At 39.6% G+C, this 25,854-nt stretch overlaps 1 protein-coding gene across 2 annotated transcripts in view; it reads left to right on the forward strand.

Annotated features, from left to right (window-relative positions):
- SCFD2 (sec1 family domain containing 2) overlaps positions 1-25,854 on the forward strand; it is a 396,134-nt gene that overhangs the window by 134,142 nt on the left and 236,138 nt on the right. For both annotated transcript variants that reach the window (XR_015165415.1, XM_086405773.1), the window contains exon 5: positions 23,024-23,273. Coding sequence is in view for 1 of the 2 variants with exons in the window: in XM_086405773.1 (XP_086261899.1) it covers positions 23,024-23,273 (250 nt within the window). In the remaining variant the exon portion in view is untranslated. The remainder of the gene's footprint in view (positions 1-23,023; positions 23,274-25,854) is intronic.

Genomic DNA, 25,854 nt, shown 5'->3' on the forward strand with positions numbered 1-25,854 from the left:
AAGAATGAGTTGCTCAGCATTTAAAAGTGTTTCCTTCAAATGTCATGTGGTCCCTTTTAAATGATCTTGTTTATATTCAGGATAATAAAAATCTCATAAACAGACTACTCTGTTTCTAGCTCTACAACTTAGAACTTGCCACTCCAGCCGAACAAGCAAGAGGCTAAACAAACTAAAAATTCAGTAATTCTCATTGGATCACAAGAGGGAAGGGCAAGCTGCTGCCCCTGAGATTGGAGAGACTGACAAACACATGGAGTTGCCACTTCCCAGAGCAGAGATTCACAAACAGAAACTACCACAAGGACCCATGCTGGGTAAGGAAACCCAGACTGTGATTGATGAATTGCTGGAGGCTCAGTTGCAGCGAACTAACTGAGAGTTAAAAGCTCCAGGGAAATCCAGTCATAGGACAGCCCTCACATGTTATGATATTTACCTCCTAGAACTTGACCGTACTTATACAATAAATATAAGAGAAAAATCCCCTTGGGCTTTCGAAAGGAACAAGGAAAATATGCCAGAGCACTCTGTTCTCAACAAGGCCTGCCCTCGGGAAGCCAGTTAACCAGAGCCTAACTGGCCTGGGAAAGGGAGATACCCAGGTCCAGTCCACTCTAGCCATCCTGTTCCACCCTGGGGTGGTGGGGGGGCGGGGGGCGGGGGAGTGAGAAAAAACTGAAAAATACTTCTCAAGTTCACAGTCCAGAGGCATAGGCTTGGTAGAACTCTGAGTTCTAAGCATAAAGCAATAGAATTCTTCTCCGAACCCTACACCACACTACCACATTACTAAAGTTCTGTGTAAAGCAATTCCTCTTACCTGGAACATCGTATCCAGCTGCCACAAAAAATTATGAATACAAGGCATACCAAAAGGCAAAAAACGCAATTTGAAGAGACTGAGCAAGTGTCAGAACTAGACATGGCAGGGATGTTGGAATTATCAGTTTGGGAACTTAAAACAACTATGATTCATATGCTAAGGGCTGAAATGTATAAAGTGGAATGCAAGAACAGATGGGCAGTATAAGCAGAGGGATGGAAATTCTAGTAGAGAATAAAAAAGAAACACTAAAGATTAAAAAAAAAAGTGCTGCAGCAGAAATGAAGAATACCTTTGGTGGTCTTATATTTAAGTCTAAGGAAAGAATCCTGAGCTAGGAATATATCAATGGAATTCTCAAAAACTGAAAAGCAAAGAGAAAAAAAAAAGCAGGACAGAATATCATGGACTGTGGGGTAACTATAAAAGGTATAACCTAAGTACAGTGGGAATATCAAAAGAAGAAAACGGGAAAGGAATAGAAGCCATATCAGAAACAGTATTGACTGGAATTTCCCCAAGTTAATGTTTAGACAGTCACAGATCTAGGAAGCTCAGAGAACACCAGGCATATCAGATAAATGCCAAAAATTAATGCTTAGGAATATTATTTTCAAATTATAAAAAATCATAGATAAAATTCTGAAAGAAGTCAGAGGAGAAAGTATTTTATCTCTAGAAAAACAAAGGTAAGAATTGTATCCAGCTTCTCCTCAGAAACTATGCTATCAGGAAGAATGGAGTGAAATATTTGAAGTGTTGATAGAAAAACACTCACCAACCTAGAATCCTATATTCTGCAAAATAATCCTTCAAAAGTGAAGGAGAAATAGACATTTCAGACAAACAAAAGGGAATTTATTGCTAATAGATCTGCCTTGCAAGAAATGATAAAAGTGTTTTAGAGAAGGGGAAAGTAATATAGGTCAAAAAGTCACATCTTCATAAAGAAAAGAAGAACATCAAAGAAGAAATGTCAAAGTAAAGAACTTTTATTTTTCTTATTATTTTTAAGTTTTATCTTGGAGTTTAGTTGATTAATAATGTATTTGTTTCAGGTGTACAACAAAATGATTCAGTTACACACATACATATATCTGGCTTTTTCAAATTCTTTTTCCATTTAGGTTGTTACAGAGTACTGTGTAGAGGTCCCTGAGCTATACAGTAGATCCTACGTTATAAATATAGGAATGTTTACACATTAGTCCCAGCCTCTTAAGTCTATGAGTCTGTTCATTTGTATCATTTTTTTCAGATTCCACATATAAGCAATATATTATTTGTCTTTCTCTGTCTGACTTACTTCACTTCGTATGATACTTTCCAGGTCCATCCATGTTGCTGCAAATGGCATTATATCATTCTTTTTAATGGCTGAGTAGTATTCATATACATTTATGTATATGTACACACATACACACATACCACATCTTCTTTACCCGTTCATCTGTCAATGGTTGCTTCCATGTCTTGACTGTTGTAAACAATGCTGCAGAGAACATTGGGGTGCATGAATCCTTTTGAACCATGTTTTTCTCCAGATACATGCCCAGGAGTGGGATTGCTGGATCATATGGTAACTCTTATTTTAACCTTTTAAGGACCCTCCATACTGTTCCTCCATAGTCACTGTATCAGTGTACATTTCCACCAATAGTGTAGGCGAGTTCCTTTTTCTACACATCCTCTCTAGCATTTGCTGTTTATAGACTTTTTGATGATGGCCATTCTGACTGGTATGAGGTGATATCTCATTGTAATTTGGAGGAGAAGGGGACGACAGAGGATGAGATGGCTGGATGGCATCACTGACTTGATGGACGTGAGTCTCAGTGAACTCCGGGAGATGGGATGGACAGGGAGGCCTGGCGTGCTGCGATTCATGGGGTCCCAAAGAGTCGGACACGACTGAGCGACTGAACTGAACTGAATAATTAGTGATGTTGACCTTGTTTCATGTGCCTTTTGGCCATCTGTATGTCTTCTTTGGAGAAATGTCCATTTATTTAGGTTGACATTGTTAACCTAATTTTTGGTTGAGTTGGTTGTTTTTTTGATATTGAGCTTCATGAGATGTTTGTATATTTTGGAGATTAATCTCTTGTCAGTCTCATTGTTTGCAAATATTTTCTCCCATTCTGTGGATTTTCTTTTCAGATTTTTTTTTTTTTATGGTCTCCTTTGCTGTGCAATAGTTCTGGAGCTTAATTAGGTCCCATTTGTTTATTTTTGTTTTTATGTCCATTACTCTAGGAGAATGAATTGAAAAAGATATTGCTATAATTCATATCAAAGAGTGTTTTACCTATATTTTCCTTTAAGAGTTTGGTCTTATATTTCCTCTATATTGTCTTACATGTAGATCTTTAATCCATTTTGAGTTTATTTTTGTGTATGGTGTTAAAGAATGTTCTAATTTCAGTTTTTTTTACTTGAGGCTGTCCAGTTTTCCTGGTACCACTTATTGAAGAGACTGTCTTTTCTCCATTGTATAGTCATAACTCCTTTGTCATAGTTAATTGACCATAGGTGTGTGGGTTTATTTTTGGGCTCTCTATCCTGTTCTACCAATCTATATTTCTGTTTTTGTGCCAGTACCATACCATTTTTTAAAAATTGATTTATAATTGAAGGATAATTGCTTTACAGTGTTGTGTTGGTTTCTACCATACACGAACATGAATCAGCCATAGGTATATATATGTCCCCTCCATCTTGATCCTCCCTCCTACCTCCCACCCCATCCCACACCTCTAGGTTGTCACAGAGCCCCGGTTTGAGCTCCCTGTGTTATGCACCAAATTCCCACTGGCTATCTATTTTACATAGATAGTGTATATGTTTTCACGCTACATAGACATAGAGAACAGATTTGTAGACATTGGGTGCGGGAGAAGAGGGTGGGATGAATGGATAGAGTACCATACTGTTCTAATGACTGGAGTTTTGTAGTATAGTCTGAAGTCAGGGAGCTCGATTCCTGTTTTTCTTTCTCAAGATTGCTTTGGCTATTCAGAGTCTTTTGTATCTCCAAATAAATTTATTTTTCTTAATTGATCTAATAGATAACGGTTCAAGATAGTAGTAGCAACAATATGTTAAACTAGTGCATTTATCCATATATCATATATATGCATATGACACACACACACACACACACACACACACACACACCCCTAGGTATATGTGAAATGAATGACAACAGTGATACAAGGAATGGAAGCAAAAGGTATTAGGATTATTTTATCATTATAAGGTACTCACACTACCTGTGATGTGGTGTAATGATATTTGAAAGTAGACCTGGATTAGTTGCAATTGTATCAATATATCACAAACTCTAGGGCAACCACTTTCTTTAAAATAGGCCCTTAACTGATATACTAGAAAAGGAGAGAAAACTGAGTCATAGAAAATGCTCAGTTAAAAGCACAAAAGCAAAAACAGATCGGAAGACAAAACTAAGAACAAAGATAAAAGGCACCAAATAGAAAACAGTAATAAATATGGTATATATTAATCCAGCCTTATCAGTAATCACTTGCAATGTCAATGGTCTAAATGCACCAGTTAAAAGAGATTGTAAAAGGAGATTTAAAAACACATGACCCAACTATATGCTTATAAGAAACCCACTTTAAATGTAAAGACCCATGTAGATTAAAAGTAAATGTTTGGAGAAAAATACATTATGCTAACACTAATTAAAATAAACTACAGATAGCTATGGGCTTCCTTGGTGGCTTTGATAGTAAAGAATTCACCTTCAGTGGAGGAGACCCAAGTTTGATCCCTGGGTCCAGAAGATTCCCCTGGAGAAGGGCATGGCAACTCACTCCAGTATTCTTGTCTGGACAGAGAAGCCAGGAGAGCTATAGTCCATGGGGTCACAAAAAGTTAGACACGACTTAGTGACTATCACTATCACAGGTAGCTATATTAATTTCAGACAGAGCATAATTCAGAGGTAGGAAATTTATCAGGTATTAAGTCATTATATAATGATAAGAGGTCTATTCTCTATGAAAACATAATTCTTCACACTGCTAAGTTGCTTCAGTCCTGTCCGACTCTGTGCGACCCCATAGACAGCAGCCCACCAGGCTCCCCCGTCCCTGGGATTCTCCAGGCAAGAACACTGGAGTGGGTTGCCATTTCCTTCTCCAATGCATGAAAGTGAAAAGTGAAAGTGAAGTCGCTCAGTCATGTCCAACTCTGCGACCCCATGGACTGCAGCCTACCAGGCTCCTCTGTCCATGGGGTTTTCCAGGCAAGAGTACTGGAGTGGGGTGCCATCACCTTCTCCAATTCTTCACACATATGTACCTAAAATCAGAGTGTTAAACTTTATGAGGCAAGAACTGCAAGGAGAAATAAATGAATTTCTATCCTAGTTGAAGAGTTCAAACCCCTCTCTCAGAGGTGGCAGATCCAGCAGGCAAGAAATCAGGAAGGACATAGTTGAACTCTACAATACCATCAGTCAATTGCATATACTTGACATCTGTAGCAAGCTGCGGTAGCATACCAGGTAGAGTCAGGCAGGCAGGCAGGCAGGTCCGTAGGCCAGGAGTTTGAATCCCAGGCAGGATCAGGAGCATAGGGTTAGGGTTAGGAGGTAGGCGCTAGGGCTAGGGGTAGGATAGGGACCCCCTAGCGGTAGGGGATAGGAACACCCTCTTTAAAACTGAGTGAACTCCGGGAGTTGGTGATGGACAGGGAGGCCTGGCGTGCTGTGATTCATGGGGTTGCGAAGAGTCAGACACGACTGAGCGACTGAACTGAACTGACATCTGTAGACTACTTCATCCAGGAACAGCAGAATACAGATTTCAATTGTGAATAAATCATATTCACATTTGTTGTTTCATTATTCATTATTCATTCATTATTGTTGTTTCTTAACTACTAGCCCTGGACCATGGCTGCAATCCAGAATGCTCACCAGGTTCCAAATGCCTGACTCTACATTAGTAATTGTCTTCTGTGTTAGTTTCCTATTCCTGCTGTAGCAAATTAGCACACAGATAGTGGCTTAAAACAGCACAAATGTATTATCTTACAGTTCTGGAGGTGAGAATTTGAAATTGGTCTTCCAGAGCTAAAGTTAAGGTTTTGACAGAGCTGTATGCTTCCTGAAGGCTCCAGGAAAGAAAACATTGCCCTACCTTTCCAGCTTCTAGAGGCTGCCTGCTTTCCTTACTCCTTCAAAGTACATTACTCCAACTTCTGCTTCTGCACATATTTTTTTCTCTAACTTTGACCCTTTTGCTTCCTTACTATAGAGCCCTTGTGATTACATTGGGTCTATATGAATAATCCAGGGTAATCTTCCCCATCTAAAACTTATTTTGCCATTTAAGGTAACATAGTCATAGGTTCTAGGGATTAGGATCTTGGCATCTTTGAGAATCCATCATTCTGTGGTCTAGGTAGTCTGTGTGCTTGATTTTTTATTCAGGGCAATTTACTCCATTTCTAAATCTTAGCTTTCTCACCAGTAGAATAAAGATCTCACTTTTAGGCATTAAAATTAAATGTGAAGATATATACTATATCTAACTCAATAAATTTTGAATACCTAGTGCTAGTTTTGAACTTGGAGGTTGGTGAAAGTATTAGACTCTAGAGCAGCACTGTCTCGTAGAAATATAATGTGAGATACAACATAAGCCACGTATATAATTTCAAATCTTTAATAGCTACATTAAAAGATAAAAGGAAACAGGTACAATGATGTTAAAAAATATATTTTATTTAACCAAATATGTTCAAAAATATTATCTCAATAAGATAAAATAAAAAATTATTAATGAGATTTATTACCTTTCTACTCTAAGTCTTCAAAAATATATATAATAAAATAGTGTATATGTATACAATACAGCTCAATTTGGACTTAACTGCATGTCAAAAATTTACCAGCTAATGTGATTAATTTCTACTGTATTGGGCAGGGCAGGTTCAAAATAATCACTGTAATTTCCTTGTGTAACATGTAATTCACAGCGCTTACCCAACCAAGTTTTCTATTCAAAATGTTTACAGATCTGACTCCTGAAAGGTCAAAGTAAGGGATTTATTTATATACCCCACAAATACATACTACGTTTGCAATTAATTAAAAATATTTCAGATAGTAATAAAGGCTATGAAGATAAGAGAATAGCTTAAAGAGTGATTAGGACTAGCAGTGGGATAGAAGGCAGGCTACCTTAGATGGCAGAGAAGAGCTCTGACAAGTGGACAGCTGAGCTGAAAACTGGATGATGAGACAGCCTTTTCACCAATCAGTGAATTTCCACTGATAAAACCTGGAAAAGAGCATTCCAAGCAGAGGGAGCAAGTGCAAAGGCACCATTATGGAGACAGCCTGGAGGAATGGAGGAACTGAATGGTGGTAACCAGCATGAGCAGAGCAGACTGAAGGAAGGAGGGAAGAGAAGGCTGGGGGGAGCAATGGTGCTAGGTACAAGTAAGAAGTGGGGCAGGCCTGATTCTGGAGGGTTGTACGGGTCAGTGCAAGAAGTGCAGATTTCATTGCATTCCAAAGCTTCCCCAGACTAAAGCTCCATCAGCCTTAAAGTAACAATAGATCCTTTTCTTCATCACACTGGTTAGTGTTTATTTTTCACTGATTACATAAACACAAGCAGAGAGTTCCCCTTTCCTCAAGGACTTTTCCAAAAATTTTATAAGTATACACTTGTGACCACAACATACACACACTTTCTTTCTCTCTTTCTTTCTCTCTCTCATATAGTTGAGCAATATCAAGCCCCTAGGGTTGCCTATTTCACCTTTGTGGCCTCTTTAATTATCTTTTGTCTTGTTTTTCTAGGATATAGACTCAGAGGCAACATTTATATGAAGATGCTTTAAAAGGGGAAGGAGGTAGAATCCTAGACCAGCAAAAGAGTGAGGGAAAAAGAGAAATGAGTCAAGGAAGGAAGTAAAGCAGATACAAGACGGCTGAGCTGGCCATTGCCTCCCTAGAAACACAGCTCGTTGTAGCTGTGTGTGGCTCTCCTGGTACTTAAAATTGTTTGTAGGGGAGGAGCTAGGTTAAGACTCTATGCCACTTCTTTCCAGTCCCCCTGCCTTTCATTGGTCTTAAAGTTTATTATGTGTGCATGCTCAATCACTTGGTCGTGTCCGACTCTTTGTGACCCCATGGACTGTAGCCTGCCAGACTCTTCTGTCCATGGGATTATCCTGGCAAGGATACTGGAACGAGTTTCCATTTCCTCCTGCAGGGGATCTTCCCGACCCAGGGATTGAACTAGTGTCTCCTGCATTGGCAGGTGGATTCTTTACCACTGAGCCGCCAAGGAAGCCCAAAATTTATTATAAGAAGTGTTAACTCCTCTTTCTTTTAGGTAGTCTTCTCTTTTAGGCTCTGGCCATGAGGGAGGTCAGAGCCTCCACAGGACTTGTTGGATTGGGCATGGACGTGTTGCCGATATGGCTTTCACTTGGTGGGGATGAGAGAGCCAAGTCAAGCTGTGCCCAGGAAGTCTGAGGGCATTGGTGGTGGGGAGATGAGGCCGTGGAGCAGTGGCCCAGCCACTCCCTTCAACAGGGGCCAAGTCCAGACACTGAACGGCAATGTGCAGCTGAGTCTTTGGGGGTGCATAAATACTTCTGAGACACCAGATCTCTGAACAGAAGCATGGCTTTGGTAAAGAAGGTGGTAAAGTAGTAATAAATGTAGTAATGCTTTATAGTTTATAAAGTGCTCATTTCACTGATATTCCTTGAAAGTCTGACTCTAAGCTAAAAGTCTGAGGTGAGGGATGTGGTATTATCGTCCTTTTTACCGAGACCTTGAAGCCTTGAGATGTTAAATGCCTTTTCAGTAGTAGAGTGGGACTTAAATTGCACCCCTTCATACTGTCTCTTTAAGGAAATGAGATGTTTACATTCTGAATCTATACAAAAGATTGTATAGAGTAGGAAAAAGATAGTAAGTATGCTTTAGTTAATTTCTGTAAAATGTGACTTTGAGGAGCTCTAGAAAGACTTTCTGTGACATGTGGTTGCTGCCCAGCTACCAATGAACCAGAAATTTTATCATGGAATAGTCGTCTCACTTTTAGATTCTGTCTCTCTTCTCTTGTTTTAAAACACAGAAGTCCAGCCATCAGTCATTCATTTCTTAGAGGAAGAATGGCTCATTCACTGGTGCTAGGAGGAAGTCAGTGAGTTCTGCATACTTGGTAGGGAAAGGGAGGAGCAAAGTCACAGCAAGAACAGTGGAGACCACTCAAGTCAAGTTGACCGCCTTCACCACTGTGCCTCTGGGTGCCCAGTCTGGCACTACGGCGTCTTCTGGAGTCTATCCAAACTTCTCTTCTGGAGCAGAGAGTATTCCAGAGTTTTTTCTGAATAAGATGACGCAGCCTGCTGAGATTCCAGCCGGGGTGCTTTTGGGAGAAGAAGCTTGTCCCGGCTCCACCCAGCTCATAGGTTTCTGCAGGCCCGTCATGGATATGAGGAAGTATTCTGTTACTGAGTAGAATTTCCTTGTTGCTGGTCATTTTCCTAAGGGGGCTCGAGGCCTTACAGTACATTTTCCTTCTTACTTCCCGTCAAGTGATACAGAACATTTTGAACTAATACTTAGAATAACTGTTCTGGTTTACACAGACAGCCTTTCTGCTGGTCTTTTTTACTGGAGCCTCCACTGCATTTTTCTTCCTCCTCCCCATTCAGTAGTCTTTGCTTTGCTCTGTAGATCCTGGAATTCAAATTCTCTCACAGGCTGGGAAGTGCAGTATCACATTCTCCATTAAGATAGCTACAATTTATATTTCCATCTTCTCATATATCCTTTAATTTACCAAAATGTAACTCCTTTTCTGGAGTCAGCAAAATGACTTCATTTCAGTGGCCTGCTAGTTGTGAAATTGTTGCTTAGCTAGATTAAAAAACAAGCAAGCACAGAGGGGAAATATTGGTTTTTAGTTAATGTATACAGCCTATGGGATATTTTGTTATTAAAGACGAAATTTACTGAGAACTCAAGCAAAGAGTGGACATGTTGAGTTGGCACTGATTGGAGGAGTGTGAATATTTTTTATATAGGCTTCAGAAAGCCCAAGGCTGACCTGTTTTTATTATTTTTATTGGCTCCCTTGATGACAGACAAACTGGTCTAACCTGGGGCCAACAGAACCAGCAGGAAATTTAGGTCACGGATAGTTGCATTTTAAAAACTCTGGTTTTTTAGATGCTGCTCAATCATAATTGATTGATGATAACATGGCAGAGAGGGCTCTTAAATCACAAAAGGTGGCCAGATAAAGACAAATGGCTGGAGATTTCACTGGATGCCTGGTCCCCAGCTCCCTGTGGTGTTCTGTTCTGCTCTCTGAAGGAGCTGCTTGTCCCTCCTTTCATGCAACTTACGGCCCAGCTGGCCTGTGTACAGAAAAGGGCCTCTTAAACTTGGCAGTTCTGTTTGAAGTAACATCATTTCTCAAGAGATGGGGGGAAAAAATTACAAAAAAAGTTTCTATCCCCCCTAAAACATATGTGTGTTTTAAAATGAATAGCCTTTAAAAGTTGTTCTTTCCAGCCTCTCTGAAATGAAGGCCCTAACCTTTACTGGTAGCCGAAGTTAAGTGTAGTCAAATGAGATAATTTGATAACTCCTATAAGCTTCTTATATGGTCCTGCTCTGGCTTTGGGTAAATGCTAATTTGTAATAAGAACTCTAAGTAGATAGCTCTGTTCTTCCCAGGATGCAGGAAATGTGGCCTGGTATAATGGCATTTTAAAGAGTTTTTATTGAAGTAAAATATAATATTGTAGGAAAGTACAACTCAATGAATTTTTACTAACTGAAAACATCTGTGTAATCAGCACCTAGGTCAAGAAATAAAATATGAGCAGCAACTCTGGAAGTCCTGCTTTTTCTTCCTCCCTGAATTCTAAAAACAGATAGTTTTCCCTGGCTTTTATATTTTACATAAATAGGATCGTATAATATGTTCTTTGTTACAGATTCTTTCATTCAAGTTTTATTTGTGAGATTCATCTGTATTGTTGTTTTATGAAACTGGAGGTCATTCTCATTGCTGTGTACTATTTCATTGTGTGGCTCTCGCACAGGTTTTCTCTCCTGAGCATTTTCAGTAGGAGAGAAAGTTTGTAGAGTCTGTCTGCACCTTCCCTGAGGCGTTCACCATTTTCCATACCCAAGAATCCTGTGCTCTGCAGACGTAGAGTGCCAGTAAGTTCCAAGGGCCCCTTAGAGGGATAAATTCTAGGAAATGCTTTCATACTTTGAGATCAGCCTCTCATTGCTCCTTTGCTGCTGCTGCTGCTGCTAAGTCGCTTCAGTTGTGTCCGACTCTGCGACCCCATAGACGGCAGCCCACCAGGCTCCCCCGTCCCTGGGATTCTCCAGGCAAGAACACTGGAGTGGGTTGCCATTGCCTTCTCCAATGCATGAAAGTGAAAAGTGAAAGTGAATTCGCTCAGTCGTGTCCGACTCTTAGCGACCCCATGGACTGTAGCACATCTGCTTATTTTATTAGGTCTTCTTGATACCTTCTTCCAACTTTCTTGTCTATGATAGTATTTTGCTCACTCCAGAATCCTTCCATTCATTTTTGTCTCTTTCTCCCAGTCCTAAGCTCAGACATCCCCCCTTTCTGAAATATTTTTTTCTGTCCTGTGCTTACATATCACTCCAATTCTGCCTTCTCTGTTCTCTACTTTGAACCACATCCTCCTACTCTGAACTTCCATTCAAAAACCTTGCAATAATTCTAGATTCTTCTGTTTCTCTCATACTTGATATTCAATCCATTAGTAAACTATGCCAGCTTTAGCTTCAGAATATTTCCAAATGTAACTAATTCACATCACCTCCAATGTGTCTACCTCAGTCCAAGACACATTTCTTCTTACTGGGATTATTGAGATTGTTTCCTACCTGTCTCTCTGCTTCCCTTGCTCTTCTGAAGTCTGTTCTCTTCATCAGAGCCTGAGTAATAACCTTTTTAAAACATTTTTTTACGTTTTTATTCTATATGGAGGTATAACCGATTAACAAACAACATTGTGATAGTTTCAGGTGAACAGTGAGGGGACTCAACCATGCATATACATGTATCCATTCTCCCCTAAACTCCCCTCCCATCCACGCTGCCACTTAACATGGAGCAGAGTTCCATGTGCTATACAGTAGGTTCTTGTTGGTTATCCATTTTAAATATAACAGTGTATATGTGTCTACCCCAAACTCCCTAACTGTTCCTTCCCCCCATCCTTCCCCGTGGCAGCTGTAAGTTCATTCTCTAAGTCTGTGAGCCTGTTTCTGTTTTGTAAGTAAGTTCATTTGCATCATTTCTTTTTAGATTTCACACATAAAGGATGTCATATGATATTTCTCCTTCTCTGTCTGACTTACTTCGCTCAGAATGACAGTCTCTAGGTCCATCCGTGTTGCTACAAATGGCATTATTTCAGTCTTTTTAATGGCTGAGTCATACTCCTTTGTACATATGTACCACATCTTCCTCATCCATTTCTCTGTTGATGGACATTTAGGTGGCTTCCACGTCTTGGCAATTGTAAACGATAGTAATAGCCTTTTCTTTTTAATAGTTGATTTACAATATTGTATTAGTTTTGAGTGTACAGCAAAGTATAAATACATGAATCAATATACATACACGCACTCTTTTTAGATTCTTTTCCCATATAGGGCATTACAGAGTACTGACTAGAGTTCCCTGTGCTATACAGTAGGTCCTTAGTAGGTATCTATTTTATGCACAGTAGTGTTTACGTCAATCCCAATCTCTCAATTTATCCCTCGTCCTACCAAGCCTCATAAAACAGATCATACCATTCCTCTGTTTGAAAGTTCGTTTATCTCAGAAGAAAAGCAAAGGTTCTAACAATGGGCTATATGGTCCTGAATGATCTTTGCCCTTGTCCGTCTTGTGTCTTATCCTCTTCCCATTCTCTTGCTAAGGGAACTGAGCCTGCTTAAACAACTTCTACACCATTGATCTACCACTTCCTCCTGCTGCTTCTCCTCTGAAGCCCAGACCATGGTTCCAGTCTACCATCTTTAAATCAACTGCTCCTGGAGACCATTTCCACCCTCTTTGATGACTTCAGGATCTGATTCCTTTTTGTGCATATCTCTTCAGTGTGTCCCATCTTTTTTTTTTTTTTTTTTTAAACATAGTTGTAGATATACATAGAAAAGTATGCTGTTTGTAAAGGACACACTGGGTTGACAGCTACACAGAACTGGAGGCCACTGCCGTGTGGCATTGGCTGACCTGAGCCTCAGCCAGCTGTCCCTTGGGCTTAGGGATGGAAGGTAAATATGGCATGGAAACACTCTGAATGAAAAATTCTTTCTTAACTTTGTCATTGTGACTACATATCCTTCCACCAGAGGTTTTTAACCTTGAGTGAGGTTCTGGGGCCAATCATCTACCTTACTGGGGGGCTCTAAAGAGCTGCAAGTCTGTAGATCTCCTCTGACATGCTGAGTTGGTCTACTGCTGCTCTTGCTTTGTGTGATTTATCTCACTTACTGGGTTCCCTTGGTGATTTGTCCCAGTCAGAATCCTGGCTTCAGAGTCTGTTTCAAGGGTCTGAAATCCCCTTCCCTGACAAACTCAGATTTTCCTCTGACCGGGAAGCTCTAGAGAGGAAATGTGTAGTGGATCAGTTCTCGGTTTTAGAGAAAGACAGCCTTAAGTGGATCCCAGCTGAACTATTCACCAGCTGATGTCCTTGACAAGTCATCTTTCTCAACCTTAATTTCTTCCTCTGAAATAACAATGCCCATTTATAGGGTAATCAGGAGGATTAAATTAAATAATCTATAATAATAATATTTTTGTAGATGTTTGTTTCTCTTTTTCAGATGTCAGCTACTTTGCTATAGAGATGAGTATACTTTTGATCCTTTATTCAAAGGACTGAGCTAGATGCTGGAGATGCCATTAGGAATAAGATGTGTTTCTTGCCATGAAGAATTTTTCAGTCTTAGAAGGGAACTAGACATGAATAATGGAGAAGGCAATGGCACCCCACTCCAGTACTCTTGCCTGGAAAATCCCATGGACGGAGGAGCCTGGAAGGCTGCAGTCCATGGGGTCACGGAGGGTCGGGCACGACTGAGTGACTTCACTTTCACTTTTCACTTTCAAGCACTGGAGAAGGAAATGGCAACCCACTCCAGTGTTCTTGCCTGGAGAATCCCAGGGGCGGGGGAGCCTGGTGGGCTACCATCTGTGGGGTCGCGCAGAGTCGGACACGACTGAAGTGACTTAGCAGCAGCAGACATGAATAAACAATTATGAAGTTCAAGGTGGTAAGAACCATAGTAGAGGAAAATAGAGGCTTGTCAGGGATTATAGAATAGGTAAACTTGCTGCTGCTGCTAAGTTACTTCAGTCGTATCCGATTCTGTGCAACCCCAGAGACGACAGCCCACCAGGCTCCCCCATCCCTGGGATTCTCCAGGCAAGAACACTGGAGTGGGTTGCCATTTCCTTCTCCAATGCATGAAACTGAAAAGTGAAAGTGAAGTCGCTGAGTCCTGTCCGACTCTTCACGACCCCATGGACTGCAGCCTACCAGGCTCCTCCGTCCATGGGATTTTCCAGGCAAGAGTACTGGAGTGGGGTGCCATTGCCTTCTCCATAGGTACACTTAACACAGGGAAAATCAGGGGAGATAATTGTGCAACCAGGTGGAAAATATGAGGAGGGGGCGGGGAATCCATCCTGGACAGCAATAGAAGCCTGTATAGAAGCACAGAGGCAAATGCAAGTAGTTTATCTAAACTACAATGTAGCCTGGAAGGAAAGGGTTCATGATGGATAAGGCTGAATGGTCAATTAGAGCCAAAGAGGCAAAAGAAATGTGTGTGTCATGTAAAAGCTTTATCTTGAAGACAATGGAAACCATGAAATATCTTGAAGGATATCAGATTTTTGGTTCAGAATGAGATGTCATGATTAGATCTGTTTATTAGTCCTTGCAGCCTAGGTGGTAGAGGAAGGAATAGAGGAGATGGATATATAAAATCATCAGGCCTTGGTGGCTGATTTGATGTGGCAGGGACAAGGAAAACCCAAGTAGACCGCAAGTTTCAGTCTTGTTCAACTGGAATAGTGATGGTACCACACAGTCAGTATGGGTATAGACTGTATAGACTGCAGAACAGAATCCAGGGTAAAAATCTTCATTTCCGTTTTAGACAAGTTGAATTAAATTTACTAATAGATATATGAGAAGTTCATTTGTTGGCTGTATAGATAGGGAGCAAAGGAAAGAAATTTGGCTGAAGATGTAGATTTATGAGTTATATAAGTATTCTGATTAAGGTGACATATCAAGGAAATTCACAAATACAGTGACTCAGACAAAATTGTTTATTTCACATATACCCTGCAGTCTAGAAATTGTTGAATAGTCCAGTCCAGATGCCACTCAAAATGTGGTCCACTGGCCAGCAGCATTATTATCACCTGACAATTCATTAGATGCGCAGAATCTTCAAGCCCTGTCCCCAAACCTAGTGAATTCGCATCTGCATTTAACAAAAGCCCCAGGTAAGCCACATCCACATAATTTTGAGAAGCTCTGGTTTAAGGGATCGATGGTATATGAGAAGGGGAAAAGAGCACACAAAATTACAAATTTTTTTTTTTAGATGTGACGTCTTTAAACCAGTAGATATTAATTTTCACTATAGTAGAAATTAAAACTGAGAAAAGTTTAAAATGTTTATTTATCAATTCCTTTAAAAATAATAACAAACCTGTTACAAGTTAACATAAATGACGTATTTTATGAAAAATAGCAGTATTTACAAACCAAAAAAAAGTGAAAATGGCATTGGTTTATATTTTTGCAAATCTCTTAAATGTCTCCCTGAAGAGAAAAACAGCTGGATTCTTATATTTGCCTCCTCATTCAATATGCTGCCATATGTTGTTTTGGTTGAAGCATTTGAAGAAAATCCAGCTTCATGCAGATACATAGTTGAAAAAGGCAGGAACATTTTGATTTCCTTTTCAGATGTTTGCAGATACTATGTTTTGATACCATACCTTGACACTGCAAGTAGTAATTTCTTAAAGGTATGCTGTAATACGGGATTGGAAATCATATCAATGAGCTTTCTGTACTCTTTTACGTTAGAACCCACTCATCTATCCTGCATTGTGGATCAATCTTTTGCCTATGCCTGATTTTCTTATATCATGCATGGGTCATTTGGAAAATACTGACTCACTGAGGTATGCAGATCTTTCCAAATGTTGACACATTTCATCATTCAATTCAAAGAAAAAAGTCACATTTTTAATGTCATACTAGATCTCATAAAAAAGGTCTTTAAGTACTTAGAATCTGACAGTGAGAGATACAAGTTTTCCAAAAAAAAAATATATATATATATATATTTTTTTTTTTTTTTTAACTTAAAAGCCAGAATTTTATCATTGGCAATAAATATGTCAGTTGTTTTCCTGGAAGAAACAGGCTCAGTTTGTTCATTTTTGAGAAAAAGTTTGTCAAGTACCCAAATTTTAATTATAATTTCTCTATCTGAAATTTTTTTCAAGTAATGATGGTATTCATGAGAGAAACAGTTAATTTGGCTTACGATTCAAACACTTGCACAAATGGTTTTCCTCAGAATAGCCATGACATGAAAAGATGCTTGTTCCTTGGAAGAAAAGGTATGACAAACTTAGTGTATTAAAAAGCAGAAACATCTCTGTGCCAGCAAAGCCCTGTATAGTCAAAGCTATAGTTTTTCCAGCAGTCATGTATGGATGTGAGAGTTGGACCATAAAGAAGGCTGAATGCCATAGAGTTGATACTTTTGAAGTATGGTGCTAGATAGGACTCTTGAGAGTCCCTTGGACAGCCAGGAGATCAAACCAGTCAATCTTAAAGGAAATCAACCCTGAATATTCATTGGAAGGACTGATGCTAAAGGTGAAGTGCCAATACTTCAGCCACTTGATGCAAAGAGCCAACTCATTGGAAAAGACCCTGGTGTTGGGAAAGGTTGAAGGCAGGAGAAGGGGTTAATGATGGTTGGATGGCATCATCAACGCAGTGGACATGAGTTTGAGCAAACTCCAAGAGATAGTGAAGGACAGGGAAGTCTGGTGTGCTGTGGTCCGTGGGGTCGCAAAGAGTCAGACAGGACTGAGCGACTGAACAACAACAAAATAATGTAGGTTAATCTCCTCATCTCAAGGTCTATAACCTTAATCACATCTACGAAGTCCCTTTTGTCATATAACGTAACATGTATGGTTCTGGGGACAAGAGTGTGGGTCTCTTTGGGGAGGTGCATTATTTTGCCTACCACGCACTAGTGTGTATTAAATATTTGTTGAAGGGATGAACAAAGGATCCTAACCCATCACTCATTTCTCAGAGCTTTGCTCTGCCATGATATTAGGTGTTGATTGTTTAAGACTCAGTTGAGGTACCACCTCTTCAAAGATGTAGGTGTTCCTCGGCTCTATTTCCGGAGTGAATGAATCCCTCTGCTAAAGCAGCAGCAGCATGACTGTTTACTCCTGTCCTCACTCTCCTGTAAGCTCCTTGTGTCTTGCTTTGTTCCTTGCATGCCTAGAGTAGAGCACAGTGTAGGGCACATAACATGTATACAATAAATATTTGTTGATGAATGCACAAGGGCAGCAATTAGTTCTCCTTGTACACACCAAGTTACACTTTTGCGTTTTCCCTGGAGCATATAAAGCTTATCCCCTCCCCCCAAAAGCAGAGTGGCTTTAGTTATGGGGATTTAAGGCCTTGTGGCAAGTATTAATGCAAGAACGGCAAAGGCCATTAATACATATGGTATTTGGGGTCAGAAGGGCCTCACATACTCCCTCAGGCCCCACACTGGCAGCATCTCTTGAGCCTGCACCCACTAACTGAGCGGAAGTTGCAGGAATTGCAGACGAGTTCTCAGCAGAGCAGCAGTTTAGATGGCTTAGTCCCCCTGCGAGTCCTCAGACTCACGGCCGGAGGGGCAGGTGTGGAATCAGTGGTCTGCTCTGTAGCCATACCACACGTGGCCCGTTTGTACCTCACGCCTGCAGAGCTAGCCAGCAGAGACTGACTGACTTTGCAGAGGGACTTTAATTCAGCCCCCAGCTTGGCTTTTCTAAAGACAACATACATTTTACAGAGGACCTTTTGTATAGAGTTACTGGGGACTCATTCAAGAATAACAGAAGTCCCAGTCTGCAGAACTTAAAAAAAAGAAAAAATTTTTTTTTGGTCATTCCAGACACAGCTCCAGTCTTCCACCTCCCACCAGTAAGACCATTTATATAAAAATGAGTGAGAAATTTAATCCCTGGTACTTTATAAATAATCCATTTCCCCCCCTTTCTTTGTGGTTTACTCTGTATGTGCTTTTTTAATGGCAGCGTTTAATAATGTTTATATTGCCTTTAACCTTTGACTAATTTTGCAGTTAGGTTCCAAAATCTGGTTTCACATCCAGTGTGTGTAGGCTGCTGCTCCTTCCTTTGAGACTACTGGCTTCTTATTCCTGGAAGGTATTTCATTCCCTTCCCAAGCATCTTAATCACTTCTGCTGGGTAAAAAGGGTGTCCATGGGGTAGTAGGCAATAGTAGTAGTATTGGGACCTCTGTAGTCTGGTAGGCAGGCTAAGTCGCTTCAGTTGTGTCTGACTTTTTGCAACACTATGCACTGTATTCTGCCAGGCTCCTCTGTCCATGGGATTCTCCAGGCAGGAATACTGGAGTGGGTTGCCATGCTCTCCTCCAGGGGATCTTCCTCACACAGAGATTGAACCCGTGTCTCTTATGCCTCCTGCATTGGCAGGCAGGTTCTTTACCACCAGCACCACCTGGGAAGCCCTCTTCCTTATACAACGCTGAAATCAGTCTTCCTGGAATTTTCAGTCTGATAGAAAGAAGATCAGAATGTACCTGTCTTTGTCTCTTACTGTCCTTCCCTTCCCCTGTCTCCTCCCTCTCCCCTTCCTCTTCCCTTTCCAATAAATGTTTTCAGAATGGTTTTAGATTTATAGAAAAATTGCCAAGATAATATAGAGAATTTCTGTATACCCCTCACTTTACAGTATTGTGTATCCACAACCATTCATCAAAATTCAGAAACCAACATTGGTACATTACTCTTAATTATAAATTCCAGACTTGGTCTGATTTCACTAGTTTTTCTCTAATGTCCCTTTTCTGTTCCAGCATCCTATCCAGGACATCACATTACATTTAGTCATTATGTTTCCTTTGTTTCATGTAGTGTGTGATAGTTTTTTTTTTTGTTCTAATTTTTCATGCCTTGACAGTTTTGAGGGAGTACTGGTCAGGCATTTTGTAGAATGTCCCTCAGCATCTATCTGATGTTTTTGTCATGGGTTTATGGGTTTGGGAGAAGAATACTGCAAAAAATGAAGTGCTGTTCTTATCACATCATGTTAGGGACACATGATATCACTATGACATCACTGGTGACATTAACCTTGATCCTCTAAGATAAAGTCGCTCTTCCCTCCCTTTTCCATACATAATTTTTTAGAAGCAAGTCACTAAACATAGTGACTTAAGAGGTAGGGCAATTAAGTTCTACCTCTTGGAGGGGAAGTATCCTATATAGGTAAGTAATCTGGAATTATTTTGTTAAGGAAGGTTTGTGTCTTGTCCTGCATTTATTAATGCAGTCATTTATTCATATCAGTTTGGAGTGATGCATATTTACTTTATACTTTGGGTTATAATCCATTGCTACTTTAATTATTCTCTTGCTCAACTTGTTCCAGCTTTGGCCACTGGGAGGGCTTCCAGTTTTCTCTTGTGTCCTCTTCATGTGTCCCCATTTGTGTGTTTTCTGAGGATTTCCTTACTTTGTGGCACTATAAGATATTCCAGGTTCTCCCAGCCCCAGCCATTCCAAGGATCTCTGGTTCCTATTATTGGAGAGTGAAATTAGAAACTAAGATCTGACCACTGGGGTGCCCATTGCTGCTGGGGTGTCACTACTTCCAGATCTTCTCGGTAGACAAAGTGAAATACATGCGTGTATATCGGCCCATGTTACACATGTATGTGTACTATTTCTGCATCTACATTTCTTCCTATAGTAAAGATTTTCTATTTTGAGTATTTATATTTTGTTGTGTAGCAAACAATGAGAATATGATTCACTCTATTTTACCATCACTGGTAATTTTTTTAAAGGAGTAAGAAGAAAGTAGAAATGTAGATCTTAGCATAACTATGACTTAAGAACTCAGTCATCCTCCTTTATCATTTCAGAGATAAAGACTTCCTAAGAAGTTTCAGATCAGATCAGATCAGTCGCTCAGTCATGTCCGACTCTTTGCGACCCCATGAATCGCAGCACGCCAGGCCTCCCAGTCCATCACCAACTCCCGGAGTTCACTGAGACTCATGTCCATCGAGTCAGTGATGCCATCCAGCCATCTCATCCTCTGTCGTCCCCTTCCCCTCCTTCCCCCAATCCCTCCCAGCATCAGAGTCTTTTCCAATGAGTCAACTCTTCGCATGAGGTGGCCAAAGTACTGGAGTTTCAGCTTTAGCATCATTCCCTTCAAAGAAATCCCAGGGCTGATCTCCTTCAGAATGGACTGGTTGGATCTCCTTTAGGTCCAAAAAAGTTAAGAGACTAGTTAGTGGAATAGTCAGAAGTAGATTCTGGATATTTGAAATGAAATCTCTTTATTTCCACCATATCTAATGCCTCTGTAAGACTGATTAGTATTCTTAGCTTTGTTTTCAACTCAGTTATTAACTACTTGGAATGCATTAATAAACATTTTAGAGTTGGTGTGCACAAGCATGACCAGGCAATCCGAAGTCCACCACAGTATCACTGAGGAGGGATTGTGCTCTCCAGTGGCAGGTGTGTGTGTGTGTGTATTCAGTTGCTTAGTCATGTCCAACTCTTTGTGACCCCGTGGACTGTAGCCCACCAGGCTCCTCTGTCCATGGGATTTCCCAGGCAAGAATACTGGAGTGGGTTGCCATTTCCTCCTGCAGGGTATCTTCCCAACCCAGGGATCAGACCCACCTCTGCTGTGTCTCCTGCATTGCAGGCGGATTCTTTACCACTGAGCCACAGGGGCATATCTTAGATCAATGACTCGAAAATGATGCTATGATGGCTGGATGTTAGTGAGTGAATCTTTTCAAATCATTATGATGATTACCCTGCCCTATTTTACTTTTTATAACTATCTCCAAAAAAGTCTTTTTTTGCTCTGGGAAGAGAATCACAGGGCTCCTACAGGACAGATACTTGATGTGCACACCTGCTTTTTAGAAGTGAGTCATAAAGCGATAAAGGAATCTGCTTAATGACATCCAGGAGTTGGTGATAAGGTAAAAAGTAAGAAACGAGAACTGTAGCCCCCACAGCCCCTCTTTTAACACTCAGCTCCTTTCTTCTAAATTGCTTTTGACAACATGTAAAGCAAAGGACAAACTCTTGAAAGTTCCTCTCAAGAGATTCCCAAGGCTATAGGACAGCCCTAGGATGCCTTCAAACCTTTCAGCCATGTCCTTTGAGATGTGGCTATGTTTATACTTGGTAAACCACGTCTTGTTACCATGTAACAGTAAAAGCTCCATTCTGTTCTTTTCCAGTTGTGCTTTTATCCATTTCATTTTGGTTTTGGTACATTGTGAACATCCAGGATTTTTAGTGGAAATAAAAACAGCTGTTTCTCATGTACCAAAGAATTTAATTGTGAACTTTAACCTTGAGATAATATATCCAAATTTTCCCAGGTGTAGGAATGACTTGACTAGAAAAGCTCATTTTGGGTAGTCATTCCAATAACAACCAAATTCAGCTGCTTACTGTCAACTTCATTAAGAGATAGAGAGTTTCTATAGGTCTTTCTTTATTTCAATACTCCCTTCTTAACATGGCTTTTCCTCTTTAAAATAGTGCATATTTACCTACATAAACAAACACACCCTGAAGTCCCATCTTTCATTCCGGCTTTATTTTTCTCCATAGCTCTTACCAACATTCAATATGCTATATATTTTACTTCTTTAGCTTTTTGTCCGTTTTCCCCCACTAAAATGTAAACTCTGTGAGAACAGAGGATTTGTTTTGTTCGCTGCTATATTCCCCAGACCCAGAGTAGTACTTGGAACATAGTAGATGCTCAGGGAATGCTTCAAAATGAATCATGTGAAAGTTGCAAGTTCTGATTATTTAGCTCCTGATTTTAATATAAATGCAAATAGTTGAACTTTATTTTATAGGGTTATTTTACATTGTAAGTAAAATTAAATCACCATGTAAGTTGGGGATTTGTCTATTCACCAAAAACCTCAGAATTTGTACAAGCAGTGTGCATAGTGCCTTGGAAATTATGCAACTCGCTCAGTACTACGATGCTATCATCACTTGAAAGGAATTTTGAAATTCTCTGCTAAATATCACTCAGGAACTTGAAATATCTAAAAGCACAGTTTTTTTTTTTAAGTTTAAAGGTGAATCAATTCAGTTCAGTCACTCAGCCATGTCCAATTCTTTGTGACCCCATGGACTGCAGCATGCCAGGCCTCCCTGTCCATCATCATACCTTCAGACTAACCCCAAAATATCTTGAGGTGTCATTACCCACTTTGACCAGATTTAGCAGAAAATGACTTTTCATTGTTATTAAAAAAAAATCTATTCTGACTCATATTTGCCAACTTAAAGAATATTAAAAAGAATATGCTATAAAATCCAAAGTAATTCCTCTGAAGGAGTGTCAGCATTCATTTGTATACATAGGTGCTGGCATGTTTTTATTTTTAATCATATTACTTTACAGATATTTACATTTTCCAGTGTCTGAAGTACTTACACTTTTATTTTTAGAATACATGGGCTCTTATTTGTTTAAGAAATATGTAAGATAATACAAAAGGGTATGCAACTTGACCAGCCTTTTGATGAACTAGATCTTTCAAAAACATAGCTCTAACGCCAAATTTCCTGCAGTATTCTCTCCAGGACAAGAAACAAATAAAAAACCCATCTAGTCAGTGACCATCACAGACTTGTTTGCATGCTATCCTCGGACTCATGTAGTGCATAAATTACACCTTTGTACAGATTGACGTATGTCCTATTCCCCCCTTTTATTTCAGAACATTGGGGAATCGACAATGTCTGTTGTGTTAAATCAGCTGCTGCCCATGATTAAGCCTTTGAACCAGAGGACCAGTGATGACTACAGCCCCGAAGAGCTGCTGGTCCTCCTGCTATATATTTATTCTGTCGGTGGAGAGTTCTCAGTGGACAAAGACCTGGGTGAAGGTGAAGAAAAAGTGAAGAAAGCATTGGCTCAGGTCTTTTGTGAGGAGTCTGAATTGTCACCTTTGCTGAGGAAAATCACAGGTAAGTGTTTAACAAAAATAGAGGACGTATGCATCACTGATACAGAAAGCAGGTTTTAAAATAAAGGCATTTTGGAAAGAGGGTGAACTATCTTCATTGGAGTTGTTTAGGATTTCATGAGGCCTGATGAATTCTAGTCGGCTTTTAGGATTAGAAGTTTTTATTGCAGTAAATTTTTTTTCCAACTGTGGTAGTAAAATGGCCTTCTAGTTGCTTTTTTAGAATTCATAGTCTTAGAACCTAAGTCTTGTTAAAACAGCAAAATTCTCACAAGATGTAATATCTTTAAGAAAAAATAAAATATGGTACATCCTATTCAAAAGGTTTCTGATGACGTATTCTCTTTGAGATTGTCTTTGCAAACTTTAGAAAAAGCAAACCCGTTTCCCTAAGATACTATACAATGTTATAGGATGAAAATTGACATTTTCAAGAATAGTTTTATATTTTGACTTCCATTTTTCATTTTAAATCTGAGTTAATTGATAGTATCCAAAATAATACCCAAATATCCCAGTGAAGTAGGCTGTGCTGATTTGGGGAAAATATTTAATTAAAAGTCATAAAATCTAACCATTTTCATTTCTAATAAGAACTGTGATATAACTTATGAAAGCCCAACTTAAGGAGGTAATCAGTTGTATTGTTTCATATCAAATTCAATGTTATTTATATTTTGTGTAAAACTTATTGCCAGTAGTATGGATTGAGCCTAAGTCTGTTTGAGAGTGAGAAGTTATTAAAGCTTACATGTGAAACTTAAATACTTTATAAAAACAGACCAAGTTGCCATTCATTCTTGAGTATATGTGCGTGGGGGTGTGTTTAGACCTTTCCACTGGGGAAGGCTCAACTAGGTAGGTCACTAAGGTATCTCCCGACCTTTCCCCTGTCCCCTGTCTTGCCTCCCTGGCTGGGGAGCTTGCTCAGAAGTAAGCTGTGTTGCTGTCCACCTGGATGTCCTGTGCATATGTGCTTTCCTTTGTGCCCCACTGCTGGCCTTTCCTATGTCTGGTCCTGGAAAATGAAACCCTGATGAGATGGAAACTGAATGAGGTTCCCATAGAAGTGAAGCATTTCCTTGCTCAGTACAGAACCTGCTTGCCAACATAAAATCTACATAAGGAAAATGTGTGGGAGCTGTTCCCATTTCATTAAGGTACAGCGCTGTGTGGGATTCCATGTGTGTGTGTGGTTATAAATGAATATTGACTTAGAAAGGCTTCATACGGTTTGTATAAAGCTTAGAACAGTGATTTGATTCAAAGTCGATTTGAATGCTAGGAGAGTGTAATTTGATGTTATTCTTAACACACACAGTTCCAGAAACAGACAACAAGCATGGTATGTTTTAGTGAGGGTGTTTGGCTAGCTTTTCTGCAGCACTAGTGAGTTACTGTATTATTTTGGGAATTAAGGTCAAGCAGTCAGAGTGTTCATTTGATATTTGCTCAAGGTGTTTATTGACCCAGAATTTCATTCTTTATTAGTTTCTCTGTTTTTGATTGCTCAGGATATTGCATTTTCTTGCTTATAAATGTGATTTCATGATTAAAAACACTTCTGTACATTTGTATTTATATATCAGGAAAATTTGTAAGCTTAGCAGTTGAAGGTGAAAAAAAGAATCTATGAAAGTTTTAGTGCAGTTTTAAACTTTTGAGACATCTTTTTTTTTTAATTAATTTATTTTAATTGGAGGCTAATTACTTTACAATATTGTGGTGGTTCTTGCTATACATTGACATGAATCAGCCATGGGTGTACATGTGACATCTTGTTTTATAATACAAAGTATACATTCCTACCCAGATTAACTTTGGATGTGCAATTTAAATAGATGAATAAGATGTGCTGTTTAAACTTGATGTAAGTTAACTTGCCAGTGGAACATGCGTGCCTTGGTCAACTTCTGTGGACACAAAAAGGACTTGCTTTCTGAAGATAGACTTTTACTTGGCCAGTATAGATATGCCTCTTATTAAGTATGTTGAAATGGCACATGGCCTGAGGAGTCGGGTTTATGTTTACACTTAGCTGCTGAAGAGAATGTTTAACCTACATCTCAAGATAAGGAGTAATGGGATGGTGTTGAGGCAGGGGTGACTCAGTCTTGAATCAGTACAAGGCATGCCCAGTATGTACCGGAAGAACTGAATTGTCTTCCAAATGTGCTTAGCCTATCATGGAACTAGGTTAGTCTGGCCCACAGTGTTGCACTTAACATTATTCCAACTTTTAGTCTTGACTTACTTGTTACTGGGTGGCAGAAATTATTTTATGTCTTCTGCACATTTGTGGTTGATGAGATTTAGAAGTATTATTGAAAATAAGCATGTAATCAATATAAGAATTGTGCTTTTCATATAATGTTGTAATTTTACTAATCTTAACTATTGATAGAATCAAGAAAGCAATACTTTCTAAAGTAAAGTTCAATACTGGACTAAAGACGAATCATGTTATCATCACACAACTGCTAAGTGATAAAACCAGGACTTGAGCCCAGGTGTTCTGAGTCTGGAGCCCATGTCTTTAATCATGAGACCTAAAGCTGACACAAATTCATTTCCATAACCGT

This window comes from Bos grunniens, chromosome 6 (genome assembly GCF_055505025.1).
Source record: "Bos grunniens cultivar Pamir isolate PY7600 chromosome 6, Bosgru_T2T1.0, whole genome shotgun sequence".
Classification (NCBI taxonomy): Eukaryota; Metazoa; Chordata; class Mammalia; order Artiodactyla; family Bovidae; genus Bos; species Bos grunniens.